This window comes from Lutjanus erythropterus, chromosome 5 (genome assembly GCF_056507025.1).
Source record: "Lutjanus erythropterus isolate fLutEry1 chromosome 5, fLutEry1.hap2, whole genome shotgun sequence".
In the NCBI taxonomy this organism is placed as follows: domain Eukaryota; kingdom Metazoa; phylum Chordata; class Actinopteri; order Lutjaniformes; family Lutjanidae; genus Lutjanus; species Lutjanus erythropterus.
Window position 1 is genome coordinate 22,069,086 of NC_139321.1, and position 23,469 is coordinate 22,092,554.

The 23,469-nt window shown below is 39.8% G+C and overlaps 3 protein-coding genes and 2 pseudogenes across 12 annotated transcripts in view; all 5 read right to left on the reverse strand.

The window, feature by feature from the left end:
• Positions 1–1,202: 1,202 nt before the first annotated feature.
• LOC146326857 (protocadherin alpha-8 pseudogene) lies at positions 1,203–3,728 on the reverse strand (annotated as a pseudogene).
• LOC146326858 (protocadherin beta-15-like) lies at positions 3,709–7,156 on the reverse strand. Its single transcript, XM_084718270.1, has 2 exons — positions 4,749–7,156; positions 3,709–3,852 (listed from the first exon to the last, which is right to left on the reverse strand). The coding sequence occupies exons 1-2, from the start codon at positions 7,113–7,115 to the stop codon at positions 3,709–3,711; spliced, it is 2,511 nt and encodes an 836-aa protein (XP_084574396.1). The 5' UTR covers positions 7,116–7,156.
• A 108-nt stretch (positions 7,157–7,264) lies between these two features.
• On the reverse strand, positions 7,265–10,660 carry LOC146326859 (protocadherin beta-15-like). The gene is made up of 2 exons (XM_084718271.1): positions 8,141–10,660; positions 7,265–7,309 (listed from the first exon to the last, which is right to left on the reverse strand). Exons 1-2 carry the CDS (start codon positions 10,547–10,549, stop codon positions 7,265–7,267), a joined length of 2,454 nt encoding a protein of 817 aa, XP_084574397.1. The 5' UTR covers positions 10,550–10,660.
• On the reverse strand, positions 10,657–14,010 carry LOC146326860 (protocadherin alpha-3 pseudogene; annotated as a pseudogene).
• Positions 14,011–21,233: 7,223 nt separating this feature from the next.
• LOC146326861 (protocadherin alpha-C2-like) overlaps positions 21,234–23,469 on the reverse strand; it is a 33,027-nt gene continuing 30,791 nt past the window's right edge. For all 10 annotated transcript variants that reach the window (XM_084719149.1, XM_084719147.1, XM_084719139.1 and 7 more), the window contains one exon: positions 21,234–22,734. Coding sequence is in view for 4 of the 10 variants with exons in the window: in XM_084719139.1 (XP_084575265.1) it covers positions 22,702–22,734 (33 nt within the window). In the remaining 6 variants the exon portion in view is untranslated. The remainder of the gene's footprint in view (positions 22,735–23,469) is intronic.

Sequence of the window (23,469 nt, forward strand, 5' to 3'; positions counted from 1 at the left end):
GCATGATTGTTGGTGCCAGATGGGCTGGTCTGAGTATTTCAGAAACCACTGATCTACTGGGATCTCTAGGGTTTACAGAGAATGATGCAAAAAGGAGAAAATATCCAGTGAGCAGCAATTCTCTGGCAAAAATGCCTTGTTGAATGACCAGACTGGTTTGAGATGATAGACAGGCAACAGTAACTCTCTATTAACCACTCGTTACAACCAAGGTATGCAGAGGACCATCTCTAAAACCACAACCCATCAAATCTTTTACAGCAGCAGAAGACCACACTAGGTGCCACTCCTGTCAGCTAAGAGCAGGTAACTGAGGCTACAATTTGTACGGGTTCACCAAAATTGGACAAGGGAAGACTGGAAAAACGTTGCCAGGTCTGATGAGTCATGATTTCTGCTGTGACATTCAGATGGCAGGGTCAGAATTTGGCATAAACAACATGAAAGCGTGGGTCCATCCTGCCTTGTGTCAAAGGTTCAGGCTGCTGGTGGCAGTGTAATAGTGTAGGGTATATTTTCTTGGCACACTTTGGGCCCCTTAGTACCAATTGACCATTGATTAATTGCCACAACCTGCATGAGTATTGTTGCTGACCATGTCCATCCCTTTATAACAACAGTGTACCCATCTTCGGATGACTACGTCCAGCAGGAAAACGTGCCGTGTCACAAAGCTCAAATCATCTCAAACTGGTTTCTTGAACATGATAATGAATTCACTGTACTCCAATGGCCTCCACAGTCACCAGATCTCAATCCAACAGAGCACCTTTGAGATGTGGTGGAACAGCAGATTCACATCATCATTCGCAGCGGACAAGTCTGCAGCAAGTGCGTGATGCTATCCTGTCAATATGTAACAAATCTGTGAAGAATGTTTCCAGCACCTCGTTGAATCAATGCCACGAAAAATTAAGGCAGTTCTGAAGGCAAAATGGAGTCCAACATGGGACTAGCAAGGTGTACCTAATTAAGTGGTTGATGAGTGTGTATATGTGTGTGTGTGTGTGTGTGTGTGTGTGTGTGTGTGTGTGTGTGTGTGTGTGTGTGTGTGTGTGTGTGTGTGTGTGTACTCACAGCAAAATACAAATGGAGCATTCAGCACCACGGATAGCGGTCACAGCCAGGCAAAGAGCTCTATTTGGTGGCCCTTGCTGTTAGGATCTTAAAGTTGGGCCTACTGTATAGTAGTATGGTAGTAGTCAGACAAAATCATACTTTGGGCTTACCTCTCCAGATCCCCTCCTCCTGTCAGGTAGCACCAGAGTATTTGCATGGCTGCCCGGGACTATAGTAGATCCTATACTCATTCTGGGTCCAACTAACATGTACCGTTTGTCTCCAGATCTGTACTGGATGCTGTGACACAGTGTCCCATCATAATTAGTCTCTTGTAGATATTTAGAAGTGTAGTCTGTTGATTTGGAGCACTGCATTGCAATCAGCACGATGATACTGATGATAAAAAGTACTGAAACCGAACCCAAAGTTATCATCAGATAAAAAGTCACATTGTCCTCTTCATCAACTTTAGTTGCACTTTTAACATCAGAAGCAGCAAAAGCCTCTTTGGGCTCCACAACTTTGACAATGACAGTAGCTGTTGCTGAGAGTGAAACGTTCCCATTGTCTTTGACCAGTATGACCAGTTTATGCTCAGCCTCGTCTGTCTCTGTGAATGATCGAAGTGTTCTGATCTGTCCTGTATAGCGATCCAAACCAAAGAGACTGTGGTCAGTAACTTCCTGCAGTGAGAAGAGTAACCAGCCGTTATATCCTATATCAGCGTCATAAGCTCTGACTTTAGTCACCAAGTGTCCTGCGTTGACATTGCGGGGAATCTCCTCCATACCTTCAGCAGAACCGTTGGAGCTGAGTGGATACAGGATGACTGGAGCGTTGTCGTTCTGATCCAGAATGAAGACGTTGACTGTGACGTTGTTGCTTAGTGACGGAGTTCCAGAATCTGTGGCAACAACTTGGAACTGGAACTTTTTCAGAGTTTCAAAGTCAAAACTTTTTAGCGCCGAAATTTGTCCATTATTTGAATTGATATTTAAAAATGATGCAATCTTTACTTGACTACTATCCTCTCTAAATATATGATAAGTTAAAACCGCATTTTCATTTAAGTCTTTATCCGAAGCAGTTACAGCAAATATTGAGTTTCCAGGCACATTATTTTCTACCAGGTAAAGTTCAATTGGATTATGTGAAAATTCGGGAGCATTGTCATTCACGTCTGATACATCAATACTTAGAGTTTTGAATGTGAACAGACGTGGTTCACCACAGTCCGTAGCTGTTATTGTGATGTCGTAATGAGAAACTGATTCTCGATCTAATTGCTGTTTCAAAACTAATGAGTACATATTATCTTGAAATGATGGTTTTAATTCGAATGGCACATTATTTGACAGACTGCATATTACTTTACCGTTTAAACCTGCGTCTTTGTCTGTAATACTAATAAGAGAAACCACAGTTCCAGGTTTTGAGTTTTCTGATACCGTGTTTGACAGGGATGTCACTTCTATTTGAGGTTTGTTGTCGTTTTTGTCGAGCACTTTGATGATCACCCTGCAATCAGTTCTCAGTGGAGGCTGTCCTTTGTCAGTGGCGTGGACGTCTAATTTAAAAACATCAACCTTCTCATAGTCAATTTCTCCCTTTACTCGAATTTCACCAGTGTCTTTATCTAAACTAAACATATCGTATATTTTACGGTCCAACTGACCCCCGAAAAAATACTCAATTTCTCCATTTGCGCCCTCATCCATATCAGTTGCCTTTACTTTAATTACACTTGTATCTGCATCTACATTTTCAGGTATTGATACTGAATATACTTCTTGGCTAAATGTGGGATGGTTGTCATTTGAATCCAGAACAACTACCGTGACATTAAGGGTCCCTGATTTCGGTGGATTTCCACCATCAACTGCTGTCAGAATTAATTTGTGCTCGTGGTCCTTTTCGCGATCCAGAGACTTTTGCAGAACTAAGAATGGTATTTTGTCTTCTCCTCTTTCTCGAATTTGTATAGTAAAATATTCGTTTTGGTTTAATTTATACATACGTACTGTATTGATGACAACATCTGGATCGTGCGCAGTGGGTAACTGGAAACGTTTGCCAGGAACAGTGGATTCAGCTATTTCTAATATTGTTTCTTCTTCTTGAAAGCTTGGCGAATTATCATTTACATCTATGATTTCCACTCCCACATAATGTATTTCCATGGGGTTCTCAGCTACCATTTTTAGGTTCGTTAAACATGGAGAAACGCTTTCACAGAGCTCTTCTCGATCGATGTTCTTATGTACATACAAAATGCCATTGTTCTGATTTACTTCAAACTGAGCATCTTTGGTTCCCGAAACAATACGAAACCGTCGTTCCTCCAGCGTCATGATATCCAATCCTAGGTCCTTGGCGACATTTCCAACAACAGATCCCACTTTTACTTCCTCTGGAACCGAATATTTTACTTGCGATGAAACCTGCTCCAAGCAGCTGAGCATCACAGAAAAAGAGATGGCTAACCACCAGTACTGTATTCCTCGTCTTTGTCCTCCGGCTCCCATCGTTTCAGTTCTTGCTAATATTATGTCCACTCAGGGGCGCTTACGAAGAAGGAAACTGCCTAATCCACAAAATATTCTGTTGAAAAATATTCCATATTTTCAAAGTCTATGTACAAATCCGTCAACGGCTACACTGGTTTCTGTTGAGGGTGCTGTCTTTTCTCTGTCGACCTGAACAAAACCAGTCTGGAGGGGCCGGGCCAAAAACCAATAACAGTTTATGCTGATGTGACACTGACACCGTGTGGACTGGAGACATCAGGACCTTTATAAACCAAACCGCCAACATAAACCGACATACCAAACTGTTTTCAAATTGTAGCTCCTTCACCACAAATTATTTATTTTATATATTCTGCTGAACATTTTTGAATGCAAGTTGCAAGCGGTATTTAAATTATGTAGTTTATTTTTTTTCTACTGCTTCGGGTAACAAGTTTATCGTCAGTACTGCATAGTATGACAAGTAACACACTATGGAACTTGCTTTTATTGAGTCCTCATAACAGTGGAAATCTTGTCATTATTGCATGAATTATTGTGTCGTGGTAGTGCAGTATAATCCAAGTATGCACTTAACTCCGTCAAAAAAAATGTTACTTGAGGAGGTGTTGCAGACTGGGTGCACTGTAATTGACAGAATTACTCAAAAGTTACAAGGGTTTAACGAATAGACGTTCACAATGCAGGTGAATGGCAACTACTGGATTCCTGGAGCGGTGATACACCAAGGAGCTTATTCCTTGCAATGCATGAACTTTGAAAAAACAAACTTAGGGCCTATATTGTGTCTTGAAAACCACCACAATATATGAGCGTGGCAGTCAGCGCTGCCATACATACCTTTATATAGTTTTCCACTAACAGTACCCTAAAAAATATTGTCGAGCTCTAACTTGAATACCAATTTTAAAGTGACCATACTGTGACCACCGTGAACTCAACAAATTTTAAAATTTCAGGAGAGGTAAAAACAGGGACATTGATATGACTTAAATGAAAACGATGTGAAACATTTCATATCTTCTATTTTAACATTATTTTTTATGTTTATAAAAGAAAGCATAACTGTTAGGGAGGAATTCCCGTAATGTGCCCAGCATTAAATTCTGTGTAAGTGCTTGAGAAATATCTTACGTTAAAATCAAAATATGGTCTTACCTCTCCAGATCCCCTCCTCCTGTCAGGGAGCACTAGTGTATTCGCATGGCTGCCCGGGACTATAGTAGATCCTATACTCATTCTGGGTCCAACTAACATGTACCGTTTGTCTCCAGATCTGTACTGGATGCTGTGACACAGTGTCCCATCATAATTAGTCTCTTGTAGATATTTAGAAGTATAGTCTGTGGATTTGGAGCACTGCATTGCAATCAGCACGATGATACTGATGATAAAAAGTACAGAAACCGAACCCAAAGTTATCATCAGATAAAAAGTCACATTGTCCTCCTCGTCAACTTTAGTTGCACTTTTAACATCAGAAGCAGCAAAAGCCTCTTTGGGCTCCACAACTTTGACAATGACAGTAGCTGTTGCTGAGAGTGAAACGTTCCCATTGTCTTTGACCAGTATGACCAGTTTATGCTCAGCCTCGTCTGTCTCTGTGAATGATCGAAGTGTTCTGATCTGTCCTGTATAGCGGTCCAAACCAAAGAGACTGTGGTCAGTAACTTCCTGCAGTGAGAAGAGTAACCAGCCGTTATATCCTATATCAGCGTCATAAGCTCTGACTTTAGTCACCAAGTGTCCTGCGTTGACATTGCGGGGAATCTCCTCCACACCTTCAGCAGAACCGTTGGAGCTGAGTGGATACAGGATGACTGGAGCGTTGTCGTTCTGATCCAGAATGAAGACCTTGACTGTGACGTTGTTGCTTAGTGACGGAGTTCCAGAATCTGTGGCAACAACTTGGAACTGGAACTTTTTCAGAGTTTCAAAATCGAAACTTTTTAGCGCGAAAATCTGTCCGTTTTCGGAATTGACATTTAGGAAAGATGTCATATCACCCTGTACCCCTTCACCTCTCACTATGTGGTACGTTATTGCTGCATTTTCATGTAAGTCATTATCAGCAGCACTTACAGAAAATATTGATGCGCCTGGGGCATTGTTTTCTACCAAATAAAGTTCAAATGGATTCTGGCTGAAATTTGGTCTGTTGTCATTCACATCAGACACCTGAACACTAAGTGTTTTTACAGTGGAAAGTGGAGGTTCGCCACAGTCAGTAGCTGTTATTGTAATGTCATAATGCGACACAGTTTCTCGGTCTAAACGTCCCTTTGTCACAAGAGAGTACATGTTTTCCTCAATAGATGGCGTCAAGTCAAACGGAACATTATCTGAAATTTTGCAAATAACTTTTCCATTAACGCCCGAATCTCTGTCTGTAACACTGATGAGAGAGATAACAGTCCCAGGCTTTGAATCCTCTGGGACTACGTTTGACAGTGATGTTACTTCAATATCTGGCTTATTATCGTTGACATCTTTTATTTTTATAACAACTCTGCTCTCAGCAGTCCAAGGTAGCGGACCTTTATCTGAAGCCTGTAAGTCTAGTCTATAAATCTCTGTGTCCTCAAAGTCCACGTTTCCTTTCACTCGAATCTCTCCAGTGATACTGTCTAATCCAAATGTGTCCTGTACTTTTTTCTTTTGCGTTTTCCCAAAACTGTATTCAATTTCGCTATTCAACCCTTCATCTAAATCTGTCGCGTTTACTTTTATTACAAGAGTTCCAATGGGGGCGTTTTCATCCAATGACACGGTATATATATCTTTACTAAATACGGGGCGATTATCATTTGCATCTAGCACAGTCATATTTAAATTAAGGCTCCCAGATTTCGGTGGACTGCCTCCATCGAGAGCTGTTAACACTAAATTGTGTTCTGCCTTTTGCTCTCTATCCAGAGGCTTTTTCAGCACTAAAAACGGTATCTTATCCTCCTCGCTGTCTCTGATTTCAATATCAAAAAATTCATTTGTGCTCAGTTTATATAATCTAACTGAATGTGCACCGACATCGGGATCTCTGGCCGCATGAATTTGGAAACGAGTACCTGGAGGAGTGTGCTCTGCTATCTCCAGCCGCTGCTCGTTTTCTGGGAAAGTCGGTGAATGGTCATTAACATCCGTTATTTCAACGCCAACATAATGTATTTCCAGTGGACTTTCAACAACAATTTTCAGGTTTATCAAACAAACCTTTGTTCCTTCACAAAGCTCTTCACGGTCCATATTTTTTCCAATGTACAACACTCCATTGTTTTGATTTAACTGAAACAGAGAATGATTGGGCCCCGAAACAATACGAAACCGCCTGTCTGTCAAAGTGCTAATATCGAGTCCTAAATCCTTGGCAACATTTCCAACAGGGGATCCCACCTGTACTTCTTCTGGAACAGAATATCTTAGTTGAGCCAAAATCCGCTCCCCAGAGCACAGCAACAGAAAAACGGCAATCCACCAGCAGTTCACTCGGAGCCTTTGTCCTCGTCCTCCCATTATCAAGCAAATCATGAAGGCTTTCTTTGAACCGAATACAATAATCCAACCGCTCATCAAACCAGTCCAATTAGATCCATTTTACGAATCTCAGATAGTAGCTTTTGCATAAATGTTAACCGCTATTCATATTACTTAATACACAGTATTCGATGAGTACTCCGTCAGCACAGCACCTCCACCAGATATGATCCAGAGATGGGCAGGGCCTGTATACAATTAGCAACACAACCATTAGGTCACACTGACACCATGTGGGCAGTGGGCTGCAATACGATACCAAATCACAAGTGTTTTCCTTCACTAGCTCTGTCTCTATTGCAGTCGACTTTTATGTGCGTCCATGCTGTCCATAGTCCAGCAGTAAAGGACAGGAGGTGAGCTGATGAGTTTAAGACGCCCCCAGTCTGCCTCTTCCAGCAAGTCAATTACATGTTTAGTGTATTTCACACCAACCGCCAATCAGCACGAGAGACAAGTGTGTGGATATCGAATAATTGGCAGGACAAACAATAACACCTGCGATTATATGCATTGGTAGATGACATATAACCCCATCAACCAGTACAGAGCAGACACACATTGTAAATCTCGATTGGTCGATTTTGTTATACACTGTGACTTCACTTTGATTTATGTAAAAAACAAAACAAAAAACAAAAAAAAAAAGAAAGAAACACGTGGCTGCAAGTAAGAATACTAACTGAATTGGGAACACAAACTGCATTTAATTCAACAGATCAAGTGATTACTCACTTCGGTCCACTTGCCATTAATTGTACTGCCAAAAACCCACAAGAACATAACAACAACCAAAATTTCAGCACCATGGACAGCTCACTTTCAACCCAGTTGGTCTAAATAGTAAGTGAAAGCAACATATCTACATTTACAACTTATGAACTGCCATTTAAAAGTGTTGTGAGAAATTATTATGTAAATAGTTAAGAACTAATCACCTGATTTATTATACAGGCAGTATAAGTAAGCCAAAGTGAGTTACTATATAGAAGTACTATGAGATCATACATTGGTCTTACCTCTCCAGATCCCCTCCTCCTGTCAGGGAGCACCAGAGTATTCGCATGGCTGCCCGGGACTATAGTAGATCCTATACTCATTCTGGGTCCAACTAACATGTACCGTTTGTCTCCAGATCTGTACTGGATGCTGTGACACAGTGTCCCATCATAATTAGTCTCTTGTAGATATTTAGAAGTATAGTCTGTGGATTTGGAGCACTGCATTGCAATGAGCACGATGATACTGATGATAAAAAGTACTGAAACTGAGCCCAAAGTTATCATCAGATAAAAAGTCACATTGTCCTCCTCGTCAACTTTAGTTGCACTTTTAACATCAGAAGCAGCAAAAGCCTCTTTGGGCTCCACAACTTTGACAATGACAGTAGCTGTTGCTGAGAGTGAAACGTTCCCATTGTCTTTGACCAGTATGACCAGTTTATGCTCAGCCTCGTCTGTCTCTGTGAATGATCGAAGTGTTCTGATCTGTCCTGTATAGCGGTCCAAACCAAAGAGACTGTGGTCAGTAACTTCCTGCAGTGAGAAGAGTAACCAGCCGTTATATCCTATATCAGCGTCATAAGCTCTGACTTTAGTCACCAAGTGTCCTGCGTTGACATTGCGGGGAATCTCCTCCACACCTTCAGCAGAACCGTTGGAGCTGAGTGGATACAGGATGACTGGAGCGTTGTCGTTCTGATCCAGAATGAAGACGTTGACTGTGACGTTGTTGCTTAGTGACGGAGTTCCAGAATCTGTGGCAACAACTTGGAACTGGAACTTTTTCAGAGTTTCAAAATCGAAACTTTTTAGCGCGAAAATCTGTCCGTTTTCCGAATTGACATTTAGGAAAGTTGTCATATCACCCTGTACCCCTTCACCTCTCACTATGTGATATGTTATTGCTGCATTTTCGTTTAAGTCATTATCAGCAGCACTTACAGAAAATATTGATGCGCCTGGGGCATTGTTTTCTACCAAATAAAGTTCAAATGGATTCTGACTGAAATTTGGTCTGTTGTCATTCACATCAGACACCTGAACACTAAGTGTTTTTACAGTGGAAAGTGGAGGTTCACCACAGTCAGTAGCTGTTATTGTAATGTCATAATGCGACACAGTTTCTCGGTCTAAACGTCCCTTTGTCACAAGAGAGTACATGTTTTCCTCAATAGATGGCGTCAAGTCAAACGGAACATTATCTGAAATTTTGCAAATAACTTTTCCATTAACGCCCGAATCTCTGTCTGTAACACTGATGAGAGAGATAACAGTCCCAGGCTTTGAATCCTCTGGGACTACGTTTGACAGTGATGTTACTTCAATATCTGGCTTATTATCATTGACATCTTTTATTTTTATGACAACTCTGCTCTCAGCAGTCCAGGGTGGCTGACCTTTATCTGAAGCCTGTAAGTCTAGTCTATAAATCTCCGTGTCCTCAAAGTCCACGTTTCCTTTCACTCGTATCTCCCCAGTGATACTGTCTAATTCAAAAGTGTCCTGTACTTTTTTCTTCTGCGTTTTCCCAAAACTGTATTCAATTTCACTATTCGAACCTTCATCTAAATCTGTCGCGTTTATTTTTATCACAAGAGTTCGAACTGGTGCGTTTTCATCTAATGACACAGTATATATGTCTTTGCTGAAAATTGGGCGATTATCATTTATATCTAACACAGTGATATTTAAATCAAGGCTCCCAGATTTCGGTGGACTGCCTCCATCGAGAGCCGTTAAGACAAAACGATGTTCTGCCTTTTGCTCTCTATCCAGAGGCTTTTTCAGCACTAAAAACGGTATCTTATCCTCCTCGCTGTCTCTGATTTCAATATCAAAAAATTCATTTGTGCTCAGTTTATATAATCTAACTGAATGTGCACCAACATCGGGATCTCTGGCTGCATGAATTTGGAAACGAGTACCTGGAGGAGTGTGCTCTGCTATCTCCAGCCGCTGCTCGTTTTCTGGGAAAGTCGGTGAATGGTCATTAACATCTGTTATTTCAACGCCAACATAATGTATTTCCAGTGGACTTTCAACAACAATTTTCAGGTTTATCAAACAAACCTTTGTTCCTTCACAAAGCTCTTCACGGTCCATATTTTTTCCAATGTACAACACTCCATTGTTTTGATTTAACTGAAACAGAGAATGATTGGGCCCCGAAACAATACGAAACCGCCTGTCTGTCAAAGTGCTAATATCAAGTCCTAAATCCTTGGCAACATTTCCAACAGGGGATCCCACCTGTACTTCTTCTGGAACAGAATATCTTAGTTGAGCCAAAATCCGCTCCCCAAAGCACAGCAACAGAAAAACGGCAATCCACCAGCAGTTCACTCGGAGCCTTTGTCCTCGTCCTCCCATTATCAAGCAAGACACGAAGGCTTTCTTTGAACCGAATACAATAATCCAACCGCTCATCAAACCAGTCCAATTAGATCCATTTTACGAATCTCAGATAGTAGCTTTTACATAAATATTAACCGCTATTCATATTACTTAATACACAGTATTCGATGAGTACTCCGTCAGCACAGCACCTCCACCAGATATGATCCAGAGATGGGCAGGGCCTGTATACAATTAGCAACACAACCATTAGGTCACACTGACACCATGTGGGCAGTGGGCTGCAATACGATACCAAATCACAAGTGTTTTCCTTCACTAGCTCTGTCTCTATTGCAGTCGACTTTTATATGCGTTTTATATGCGTCCATGCTGTCCATAGTCCAGCAATAAGGGATAGGAGGTGAGCTGTTGATCTTAAATCGTCCCCAGTCTGCCTCCTCCAGCAATTCAACTACATTTTTGTGTATTTCCCACCAACCGCCAATCAGCACGAGACACAGTTGTGTGGATATTGAATAATTGACAGGACAAACAATAACACCTGCGATTATATGCATTGGTAGATGACATGTAACCCCATCAACCAGTATAGAGGAGACTCACATTGTAAATCCCGATTGGTCGATTTTGTTATACACTGTGATTTCACTTTGATTTATGGGGGAAAAAAACGCGTGGCTGGAAATAAGAATACTAACTGAATTGGGAACAAAAACTTCATTTAATTCAACAGATCATGTGATTACTCACTTCGGTCCTCTTTCCATTAACTGTATTGCCAAAAACCCCACAAGAACATAACAACAACCAAAATTTCAGCACCATGGACAGCTCACTTTCAACCAAATTGGTCTAAACAGCAAATGAAAGCAACATATCTACATTTACAACTCATGAACTCCCATTTAAAAGTGTTGTGAGAAAGTATTATGTAAATAGTTAAGAAATAATCACCTGATTTATTATACAGGTAGTATAAGTAAGCAAAGTGAGTTACTATATAGAAGTATTATGAAATCATACATTGGTCTTACCTCTCCAGATCCCCTCCTCCTGTCAGGGAGCACCAGTGTATTCGCATGGCTGCCCGGGACTATAGTAGATCCTATACTCATTCTGGGTCCAACTAACATGTACCGTTTGTCTCCAGATCTGTACTGGATGCTGTGACACAGTGTCCCATCATAATTAGTCTTTTGTAGATATTTAGAAGTATAGTCTGTTGATTTGGAGCACTGCATTGCAATCAGCACGATGATACTGATGATAAAAAGTACAGAAACTGATCCCAAAGTTATCATCAGATAAAAAGTCACATTGTCCTCCTCGTCAACTTTAGTTGCACTTTTAACATCAGAAGCAGCAAAAGCCTCTTTTGGCTCCACAACTTTGACAATGACAGTAGCTGTTGCTGAGAGCGAAACGTTCCCATTGTCTTTGACCAGTATGACCAGTTTATGCTCAGCCTCGTCTGTCTCTGTGAATGATCGAAGTGTTCTGATCTGTCCTGTATAGCGGTCCAAACCAAAGAGACTGTGGTCAGTAACTTCCTGCAGTGAGAAGAGTAACCAGCCGTTATATCCTATATCAGCGTCATAAGCTCTGACTTTAGTCACCAAGTGTCCTGCGTTGACATTGCGGGGAATCTCCTCCACACCTTCAGCAGAACCGTTGGAGCTGAGTGGATACAGGATGACTGGAGCGTTGTCGTTCTGATCCAGAATGAAGACGTTGACTGTGACGTTGTTGCTTAGTGACGGAGTTCCAGAATCTGTGGCAACAACTTGGAACTGGAACTTTTTCAGAGTTTCAAAATCGAAACTTTTTAGCGCAGAAATGGTGCCATTGGCTTCATTTATATTTAAAAACGAGGTTACAGTGCGCTCCGGACTCTTACGGTTGAGTGAATACGTTATTGCCGCATTTTCACCTCCATCGGCATCTACAGCGCTCACTGAAAAAATGGACACACCAGCCTTGTTGTTTTCAGGCACATAAAAAGTATATGGGCTCTCAGTAAACAAAGGGCTATTATCATTAACATCTAGTACATCCACCTGTATCACCTTCGTGGACGACAGGGCGGGGCTCCCTAAGTCCTTCGCCGTTATTGTAATGCTGTATGTATGTTTTGTTTCCTTATCTAAGAAGTCCTTGGTGACTAAAGAGTATGACTGTCCGTCAGGGGATGGCTTTAAGTCAAACGGTAAATCGCCGGGCACACTGCACACCACCTGTCCGTTCACACCTGAGTCCAGGTCTGTCACAGCCATCAATGCCACTACAGTGCCAGGAGGTGCGTCCTCCGGAATGCGACTTGAGAGGGATGTTATGTCTATTTCGGGTGGATTATCGTTGACGTCTTCCACTCTGATAACCACATTGCAGTGTGTGGAGAGAGACACGGCACCTTTGTCTGCAGCCAGTACTTTAATCTCATAGACTTGTTTTTCCTCATAATCAAGACCACCCTTCACCGTTAGTTCGCCAGTTTTACTATTCAAATCAAAAGGCTCAGATGACAGTCCTCTGAGTTTAGTCCGTAAAGAGTACTCTATCTCACCGTTCACTCCCTCATCTGAGTCAGATGCGTTCACTGTCAACAAAAATGTTCCTGCAGGTGCGTTTTCCTTTATTGTTATGGTGTATTTCTGTTTATCACACACTGGCAGATTGTCATTTATATCAGATACAATAACAGTGACATTAATAGCACCAGATTTTGATGGTTTTCCACCATCTGTAGCTGTTAGTAATAACCAGTGTTGAGCAACTTGTTCTCTATCCAAAGGTCGCTGTAATATTAGGAACGGAACCTTTCCATCCTCTCCAAATTCCTCTGTTTCCACGCTAAAATACTGATTATGATTTAGCTTATATGCCTGTAAGGAATTCAGTCCAACATCCAAGTCATGTGCTCCCTCCATTTGAAATCGAGATCCAACTATGGCGGACTCCAGCACCTCTAATGTATAGTTTTCTTCAGGAAATTTTGGCGAATTATCATTTACATCGAGTATCTCAACTGTTACTTGGTGCATCTCAAGAGGATTTTCTACAACGACTTTCAGATTTGTGATGCACGGGACAGTTTGTGCACACAGCTCTTCCCTGTCTACTCTCTGGTTCACTAACAAAACACCATCTCTCGGATTTACCTTGAACAGATCATGCTTTGTTCCTGACACGACACGAAGATTTCTGTCCATCAGTCTTCCAAGATCTAATCCAAGGTCTTTGGCTACATTTCCCACCGCCGTGCCTAATTTTAATTCCTCCTGAATTGAATACCGTATTTGAGCAAATATTCCTTCCAAGTGAGTCGCAGTCAGCAGAGCCAGACAAAAAGAAATCCACACATCCAGCCGTTGCCCTCTGTTGTTCGTTATCGCCATTGTTTAAGAGAAACCTTCACATCAACGGTTTTAAATCCGTCAACAAATTTCGTCTGGCATTTTCAGTTTCCTCCTATGGATAATAAACAAAAATATCTGCAGGAACCATCATACTGAACGAAGAACAGAGGCTGTCTATTCCGTTCTGCCAACCCGTCTCTTTGGGTTGTAACTGAATGCACATGAAAAAGACCCACAAACCACAACCACGGTGGTGATGTATAGTGTAACAGCACCACCCATAGTCACTGTAAGGATGGTGCGGTGATTTCCTTTCAGTTTAGCATCCAGTGTAGCTTATGTGATTTTGCTGAAATACTGCCACACGTCTGCATTCAGGCAGTAGACGCTTTAAATAGGAGTTACAATCCCATTTATTTTAACATCGTGTGCGTTAGAGCTTGTCTTCAAAACAGAGAGCGATGCTTTTGTTTTCAAAATGTACACTCAAAATATTAAGAAAATATTCAGTCCTCCCATAAAAAGATTAACATGCTCACCAAAAATGAGCAGGACAAGCAAACAAAACATAACAAGCAAACAATAAACAAACAACAAAGAGCATTTAACACAAACTATTTCAAGGTATACAAGAAAGCATAAGAAGAAGAAAAGAAAGGAACGTTAAAGGTGATTTGAGAAATGTCTATAACTGATGGAAAAGCTAGCAAGGACGACAACTGTTACAGCGACATATTCCATAAATTCCATAGCTGTGGACCTTTAAATCCGATTTTAAATATATATATATGTATTGATGTGCGACAGCATAGTAAGTGGAAATATTTTTCCGCTTAGTTGAGTAAGAGTAAATGCATTAAGCATATATAATATATTTTTAAGATCTTTGCTGCAATTCCGATATTTAAACATAAACGTGTTTGAAAAGCATCACTCTTATCTATGGATAGTAAGTAACAGAGACGGGTAGATGGATCTCGTCTGTCAGAATGTGAAATGAGTCGAAAAAATAGTTTCTGAATTACTAATATTTTGTTGAGAAAGATGACTGCAACGTTGCAATAATTGATATGGGGGAAAATAAGACCATTGTAAAGAGTTGAATAAGAAGATGTATGGATCAAGTAACGTTTTTTTTTTTTTCAGTATACCAAGCATCTTCATGGATCTCTTGATCAGTGTTTTGTTGTTGTTGTTGTTGTTGTTGTTATTGTTTTGTCTGTTTGTTTGTTTTTTCAGTTTAATCGTCCAACTACAATAATAATATCTAAGAATTTAGTATGAGGTACTAGGGCAATTGCTGTTCCGTTTCTTAATATTTTAATGTCATCCTTGGAGTGGAAGTTGTTTTTATTGCAAACAATCATGAAGTAAGCTTTTTAAGTAGAAACACTATAACCCAAAGTGACATTTTTTACACTCCTAGAACTTAATTGTAATTAATTAATTGAAAGTGTCCCAATTGAACACTGACTCATTACAACTAGCCAAAACGGCCAACCATATGTTTCCTCCTTTTCTAACTTCCAAAAGCGATGATAAAAGTTAAAATATTCTATTCCTTCTTTGCTGGGGACCCCCTCTAGCCCACTGAAGGACTTATAATGGTCCCTGGACCCGGTTTGAAAACCTCCGACTTAATATTTTATTGTATTGTTGCTTAGGGAGGTAAGGCTTTAGTCATTCACATTCTGTCTTCTTAAACTCTATGTGGTCTGCTTAGCACACTCCCACAATCTGTCTTATTGCAGTGGTGAGCAGCGACATCCCATGGATTGTACCCGCAAGTGCAGCTATGATGAGCCCACTCGCATCTCTGCATTGTCTCTATGTAATCGTGCCTTGTGCCCCCTGTAGAACCCTTACCACACTGCAGCACTGCATGGGAATATCAATAAATTATGACGGAAAAGAAAAAAAATATCGATTGCACTAACAGCAACTAGGAAATAAAGTGACCTACATAGTGAAAACACCATATCTAAGCACCCCTCCCACAGGCTCCGGCTACGCATTGGTTCTGAAATTAGGCCAAGCGTATACGTGCGCGTGCACGAGCGCTGCCGCATTCTGTAAGACCTCCTCCCATTTCTGTCTCCATCAAATTTCTCTCTGCTGCATCAGTGCTTGTAGCTTGTTTTTTGTTTTTTTTTTTCTTTTTTAAAGCACCCAGTTCACAATGTTATCCGCCTACGGTGGGCAGTGGGAGCGGCAGTATTTTACAGATAATGCTCATCTGATATGTGCAAGCAGAGGAGGCTGCAAGGTGAAGTGGAGGGGGGGGTTCATGTCTGAATATTAAATTACAGGCAGCTTCACAGCACACCGCGCGCTCCAGCGAACAGACAGCACGTCGTCATGGCAACACAGCTCCAGCAGGCAGGTCTCTGTCCATGGTGCTGAAATCAAGCAGCGCCCAGAAAGGAAGGAGGCAGAGGGGGAGGGATGCAGGAGCTCTGAATACTGCAGACAAAGGAAGCCAGCTGTATCCACATGCTCTTCTGTTATTAATTCACTAAAACGTGTAAAGTGCACATTCCCCTTCACAGTCACGTCCCCCATAATGGTTTATTCAAGAATTGTTTTGTAATTAAGGTGTCAGGTGAAAAGGCATGTACTGTACGTGACGGCCATTCAGTAATTATTAAACAAACATATAAAATATCACCTTACGTCACATTGTTTCTCTTCAGTATTACAAAATCATATATAGCAAATAAGAGCCCAGATATGTAGGGTACAAATGCATAGAATAGATATTAGCTTGATGCACATGTGTCAGCATACTAGTGCCAGCTGGTGGTTGTTGTAGTGTTTTGTTCCACATTGGTGCATTGTTGTGTCATGTAACAGTGTGCTAGTCTGCCAGTGGACCAGAGCAGCAGGCAGTGTGAGAGACTCCTCTTGGGCTCAAGTGCTGATTAGAAAGGAAATGTTTCTTATCTCTGTTCCTTAATTCATGTAATTTAATTATGTTTCATTTCATTTCATTCTATTAATTTATTGTTGTATTCAAAACAGAGGCATGCTTTATCTGTTTTCCCATGTGCATACTGTATAAAAACATACAGTAAATGTTCATATAACACACATTATCTCACTTTGTTACAAGAAACACAAAAGAATCAAACTAGATCTTACTAAATCCTTTATTCTTACTTTATTTAAAATACACTACAAACCCACATGGCCTCAGTGCTAAAAAAAAAGTCCTACTAAAATGTTACAGGTTACATTAAGAGAATGAAAATGAATTTCATGCTCTCCAGCTCACACATGACCTCATCTCTCTGGGGAGATGAGGTCATACACAAAGGCAGAGACAGATGCATTCATTATTCCACCCTCAGGGGGGGAAAAAACCCTGTGAACATGCATTGTCTGCAAAATACTGGTAACACTTAACCAAATCTGAGTTTTTGCACTGCATTATAATAAAATTTATTTCAGTACACTAACTATACACTCATTCAGCAATTCAACTTGTGACATTTAGCACGATTATTTAAATGGTATTTAGAGCCTCAGCAGATTTATCTTTTCATATAAATGTTAAGTTATTTTTAACACTTTATTCCTTTTCAGGATACAAATGGTCATGGTGTCCTCACACATGGTGGATGTGCTGATCAGTGAGCAGAGCCCAGCGGGAGTTCTTTGCTGGAGCCAGTTTCCACTGCGATCCTACATTAAAAAGGCATTGTCATGGACGTCCTCAATGGCCTGCCTGTGGTAATGTCCCTCTTGTTTACACACACACACATTGATCACTTGAATTTTTTAAAATGATTCACTTAAAGAACGATACACAGTTGAGAAGGAAAACTCTTTATTTGCCTAAAGCGGACTAGAACCCTTAGCCATTCCATAGTGCTCTGTCACCCTTACTGATCTTCAATCTGTTAAGGAGTAGATAGAGATGGATATTTAAAAAAGGGGGAAAGTAATGACTCACATGCCATGTACCTAAACTGAAAATATGGAAAGAAGGACCTACCTCCTAGATTAACATTTTGAAATGAAAAGACAAACTGTTGAGTTTGTCTACAGTTGTTAAATGGAGAGGTTTTTGTGGCTATTTCTATGATAATATGAATGCATCTGAATTTGCACTTTTTGACTTTATAGCACACTCAGTCCACACTAAACTTTTTGTGGCAGAAAAGCATTGTTGCACTATTTTGCTACACTTTAGTGCCACGACACTCAGTAAGTGCAATGCTACTGCAATGTCATAATACCAATGAGGTTTGGACAGTGTACCACATGCTCCTCTGTCCGTTAGGTGGAAGCAGAAAGAGAATTTTCAGCCTATGTGTTGATCGTCTTTGATTTTTCAGATTCAATGACACCTTTCTAAGTAAAGCCAACTGATTATTGTGCTAGAATGAATCATAGAAAGTCAAGATAGTAACAATTTTTCCCATGTCGACTTCTTCATTCAATGTGCCTTGCAGATATATTGTCATTATCATACTGCACTTTGAATTCAACATTGTAGGATGCAGCAGTTAAGTATTGTAGCTCAGTTAACAATCAGATAGCACAGTCCAGCAATTCATGAAGACCACAATATGGAAAGCTCTTCAAATGATTGTTTCATCTTAATTAGTACTTACTTGTGTTCTTGAAGCAGTGTGACTGAAGAAGAGAGATCTTTGTTGATACACACACAATTTTCTTTCTTTTTTTATTTTTTTGGTTCTTGTTTTTTTTAGACCTTGTTAAAAATGTCTCTGTATCAGAGAGGCATGATGAGATAAAAATAGAAGCCACATGTCTGAGCATCCTGGAGGAAGGATGATCTACTTTCTGGATGATAATAATACAGCTTTATGCTTAAAGCAATTACCGTCCACCCATTCATAGTCATTTTGTAGATTACAATGGCTAGACAGTGACCTTTGAGCTTGACCAGAAAATAACTGGCATAAACAGGATTATATAACAGAGCACATTTTTGTCATCACAGACTGCAGTCTGTGTGTCAGCTGTAATAATCTTCCTGGAAGACAGTTAAGAGGTGAGTCAGTGATATAGAGAGCAAGAAGGGATCAATCCTGCCATATTCTTAATATACCTTGTCAGACATAGGTGACTGACTTAATACTGCAGTAGTATGATTGCTACTGTATGTCCTAATCTCTGATAGGAGGCTAACACACTGAAGATCGATACAACATTAGTTGCTAAAACTCTAGTAAATCATTTTCTGACAATAAATGAAATTACTGTTTCTTTCTTCTTTCAAGTTAATTACTGTTACTTGAAGTATTTGTACTTTACCTGAGTATATTTGCCCTACTTTTTCCTTCAACTATACTACATTTCAGCAGAAAATATTAAACTATTCACTCCACTACAGTTCAGCTGAAATGGTCAGACAGAAATTTACTAAACTATTTGGATAATTAATTTAAGGCATTTTTCATGCAAGAACATTTCATGGTTCCAGCTTCTCAAATATGAAGATTATTTCAGTAATTTTTAATTTATTGTTTACTAAGTTTAAGTTTGGAGGAAGCAAATTTTGTGAAACTATTTTCAGAAATTTTACAAACCAAACAATGAATTATTGGAGAAAATAATCAGCAGATTAATCAGTCATGAAAATAATCATTTGTTGCACTCCTATAAAAATTATTCAAAATGAGCCCCACTTCGACCAACTACTATAATAAAGTCCCTCTTTTACATTAATTGACAAGTAATAACATATTGACATAACATATAACACTTTATCGGTGACATTATGCGACATTGAGTACCTTTACTTCTAATACTTTAAGTACATTTTGCTGTTTATATGTTAACTTAAGTTAAGTTTTCAATGCAGGTTGTTCCCTTGTAATGGAGCACTTTTACAGTGTGGTATTAGTATTTTTACTCTTCACCTCTGTCTGCATACAGATGTAGCAACTCATCCTTCAGTGTAGAAACCCAGGATCTTTTGGCATTTTAATATTTTTATGTTTAAGACACTGGCCTGCAGTTTAATTTAGAGAAAGGTCCACCTTAGAGCAAAATTGGAACCACTTAATATCTGCAAAATCTTTGTGTGTGTTTTTTCAGCACAAAAATTCTAATCCATGAGTTAGTAATGCAAGCTTGCAGTACAGCTGTCCCTTAATCAACTCACTATGTGAGCTAGATGATTTTCAAAGGGCTGGAAAGCCCCTGATCGTCAACACAACAATTCTCCAACACTGCCATTTCTTTAGACTGTATTGCATTGTATGTATTCAAGCAAATTACTGCTAACTAGGAAAATGACCCAATAAAAAATGACCCAGACAGGAAACACAAATTTTGATCTGTGACTAGATGTGCCAATGATTTTAAACTGACAAATCAAGTGTAGTGATGCTTAATCATGTTAGTTAACTAGCTGACAAGGGTTAGGCAGATATTATAATGCAGTAACACTGGCCTTAAACTCATTAACATTGACTTGATCCATTGCATATATCCATTAGGATGCAAACACAAATTTTCTTTGAGAGTAGATCTACTGAATTTTGACTTGCTGTTTGAACTAAACTAGAATTAAAACTCCTTTTACAAATAATGCATCTGTTCTTAATGGATGTTGTGCCTTTTGATTCAAAACTTAAGAGATTCAGGAGTCCGTTACTAAGTTTGCTGTTCTATTTTGTTTTTGTATTTAATGGATCATACAGACCAGACCATAGCATACAGTAAGCTCACTTAACACACATTACTACATATTGCACCACAAAAGTACCACTGTACAAAAGCTCTTACTGTTAATGTTTGCCTGTAAAAGATTACAACTTATTATTATACAAGTAATGCAATGTGAGCTGTGCTAAAGAGTTTGACTACTTTATATCTGATTTCACATATGAGTTGGCCCATAAATCTGATGGCACAGGAGTTTTGTTCACCTTAAAAACTTCAGCAATGGTTTTGAAAAAGAAAGGCATATTTATAGATACAGACATGTGAAATATATTATGTCAGTCATATCTGCATCTGAGTTTGTGTTGCATATGTAGATACATACAGTAGTCAGTAATACACATGAGCACAGCTTTCATTGGGTGAAATCAACCACAACCATGTTGTTTCAGTATTGTAGAGTAAACATTAAGTCATCATGTTCAGTTCAGAGTTTTCAACTTGTTACACGGCCTCAAAATACATTAAGAAAATCTAGCAGGGGTTCTCAAAGTGTGGGCCATGGGCCAATGGCAGCCTTCAGAAACATTTTGTGTGGCCCCTGAATGTGACATGAAATGCATGCATTATATTTTAATCACTCCATGAAAATACTTTCACTTTCAGTAACCTACATATAATATACTACTCGGATACAGTGTCAAACTGTGCCCCCCAAACAAGCACCTGTCAGGTTAGGAACGAAAAAAAGAAAAGGCAGTTTCAGGAAGAATGGATTAACTCTTACATTGCAAAACCTTATGGGACAGATAAAGTGCTCTGCTTTATCTGCAGAAAGATGAATTCAGTGCTGAAGGACATTAAACACCATTATGAGACCAATCAGAAATCCTACGACAAGTTCATGGGTTTTCCTGTGCAGCCCTTAATCTTATGCTGGCTCTGTAGCAATGGCACTAAGTCATCAAAACTTTGAGAACCCCTGATCTAGAGTTTGGTTTTAAAAGTAAAAAAGTGGACATTTATGGATATGTTTGTGATGTATATACAGAAGTCATAAAGATATATCATTCTGTCCATTCTCAAAGACTCACTGTGTTCACTTATGTTCAGTTCAATCCCAAAGACTCATATCCTCCTGTGATATTCAAGTGAACATAACATTCAAGCACACTGTACATATATCCATTTTCCTCTTGTCCAAAAACTAGGGGAAATGAATGAGATTAAGGATCTGTTGCCCCTCTCTGAACATCTTACAATTTTAGACAAAAGTATTATGCTGTTGTACTTCTTCACTGTGGTCCCATTAAAATGTAATCCTCAGTTTTGTTGTGAACAATTTTAAACAGTGAGGCAAAATTTCAGAAAGCGGATTGCTCAATATCATAAAATACTGAAAGCTATCAAAGTACTTTGATTGATCCATGCTTAAACAACTCAAAGGCAGATACGTAATAGCTAAAGGCCTCGCTTTTATCTGTTTGATGTACTGGTCAACTTAACTTAATCTCTTAGCACTCTCATTCATACACTTAGGCCGGGCTCACATAAAGCACAAAGTCAAGTACAAACATAAAACTACTAAAAGCTACCACATTTATAAAATACTGATTCCCTTTTGGTTCATACTTGTGAATCACAAGTTGGTGCTTTTCTGACATTTAATTAATTGTGCTGTTTCACTTCTTAGATAACTTGTTTCTTATACATCAATGCTATTATGGAGCAAGACAAAGCACAGAAGTTTAAAATGTAATATCCAACATGTTTTTCATTTTTAGAGAGGGAAAACAGTCTCTTAAAGGCATTTCAACATTCCCTTGTCCACTCTAGTAGTCCTTGTTGAGTCTGCTTTGAATATCCAGAGGTGTAAATTCTCGTGCAGACTGCTTCTTTGCAAGTATGTCCTCTTGACTTTTTTTGTATGAAGGTCTTGGAGTGTGGTCGAAGCCATGCATTCTTATCATGCATACTGAATGGACAAAGAGGCATTGTTGATTGGCTCTTCATGTGCTTAAAGAAATAGAGGGGGAGGGTCGTGTCATTGATTAGACACCATAGTCCATTTGGTGTCATAGCATGACAACTACACATTGTGAGGACCGAGGATCAGACTGAGCAGGATGAACATGGGGGCAGGGGTTTGGGGCAGGGGTTTCTCCTTTCCTCTGTGAAGCTTCTCAGTCAGCGACAATTCAGGGTGCAGCTGAAGGTGCGGCCTTATGTGGAACTGGCACTGCTGGTGGTGGATGCCTGCCAATGAGACAAGAGAACGAGATTAATCTTGAATAGAAACACAGCACTTGTGACTGGCCAAACTGACATATCTCATGCAGCCGACGTCTGTCACTCAGACAGGGGCTTCAGGCAGAAGACAGAGTGGGTGAGAGGGATCCTTGAACATGTAGTGGTGAGGTGGCGGGTCTATCAATGAATACCATGCTCCAAGATTATGTGAAGGAGAGTGGTTGCTAGGTAACTGGGTGACTGGTTTCACTTTGCGCCTCTCCTGCACAAAGAATTGGGTCATAATTCACACTACAGCAGACAGAAAATTCACAAGTGTTATTCTGTGTCTGTGTGGAATCTGTAACACTAGAATTAAAATTTTAACCAACCCAATTATACAGAAACAGCACAGTCCATTCCCACTTATAAACATTCAAAAATAGGACACACTCCTTATCTATTAGTAATGGGTCAGTAGGGGATGAACACAAATTAATCATCACATGCACAGGATCCTTTTGAGAACATAGTGATTCAATTGAAGATTTAAAAATATTTTCTTGACATGTGTGTTGACAGCAAAAGCCAGATTGGGCAAAAAGCAAAGCCAGCAAAAGGCAACATTGTTAGCTGAAGAAAATGATTTTTTTTTAGAACTGTGATTAATGACCAGGCAGAGCAGCATGTTGATGTTGTTATTTTGTATTCAAGATTAATACGCTATAAGCCTAGGAGACAGGGTTGTGACTAAGGGTTGCA

Bases quoted from the DNA above. Each gene is read 5' to 3' on its own strand.
- LOC146326858 (XM_084718270.1), bottom strand. From the start codon at position 7,115: ATGATTTGCTTGATAATGGGAGGACGAGGACAAAGGCTCCGAGTGAAC. The intron at 3,853-4,748 runs GTAAGACCATAT...TGGTTTATAAAG, and splicing joins GGAGGAGGGGATCTGGAGAG to GTCCTGATGTCTCCAGTCCA.
- LOC146326859 (XM_084718271.1), bottom strand. From the start codon at position 10,549: ATGAGCGGTTGGATTATTGTATTCGGTTCAAAGAAAGCCTTCGTGTCT. The intron at 7,310-8,140 runs GTAAGACCAATG...AATTGTATACAG, and splicing joins GGAGGAGGGGATCTGGAGAG to GCCCTGCCCATCTCTGGATC.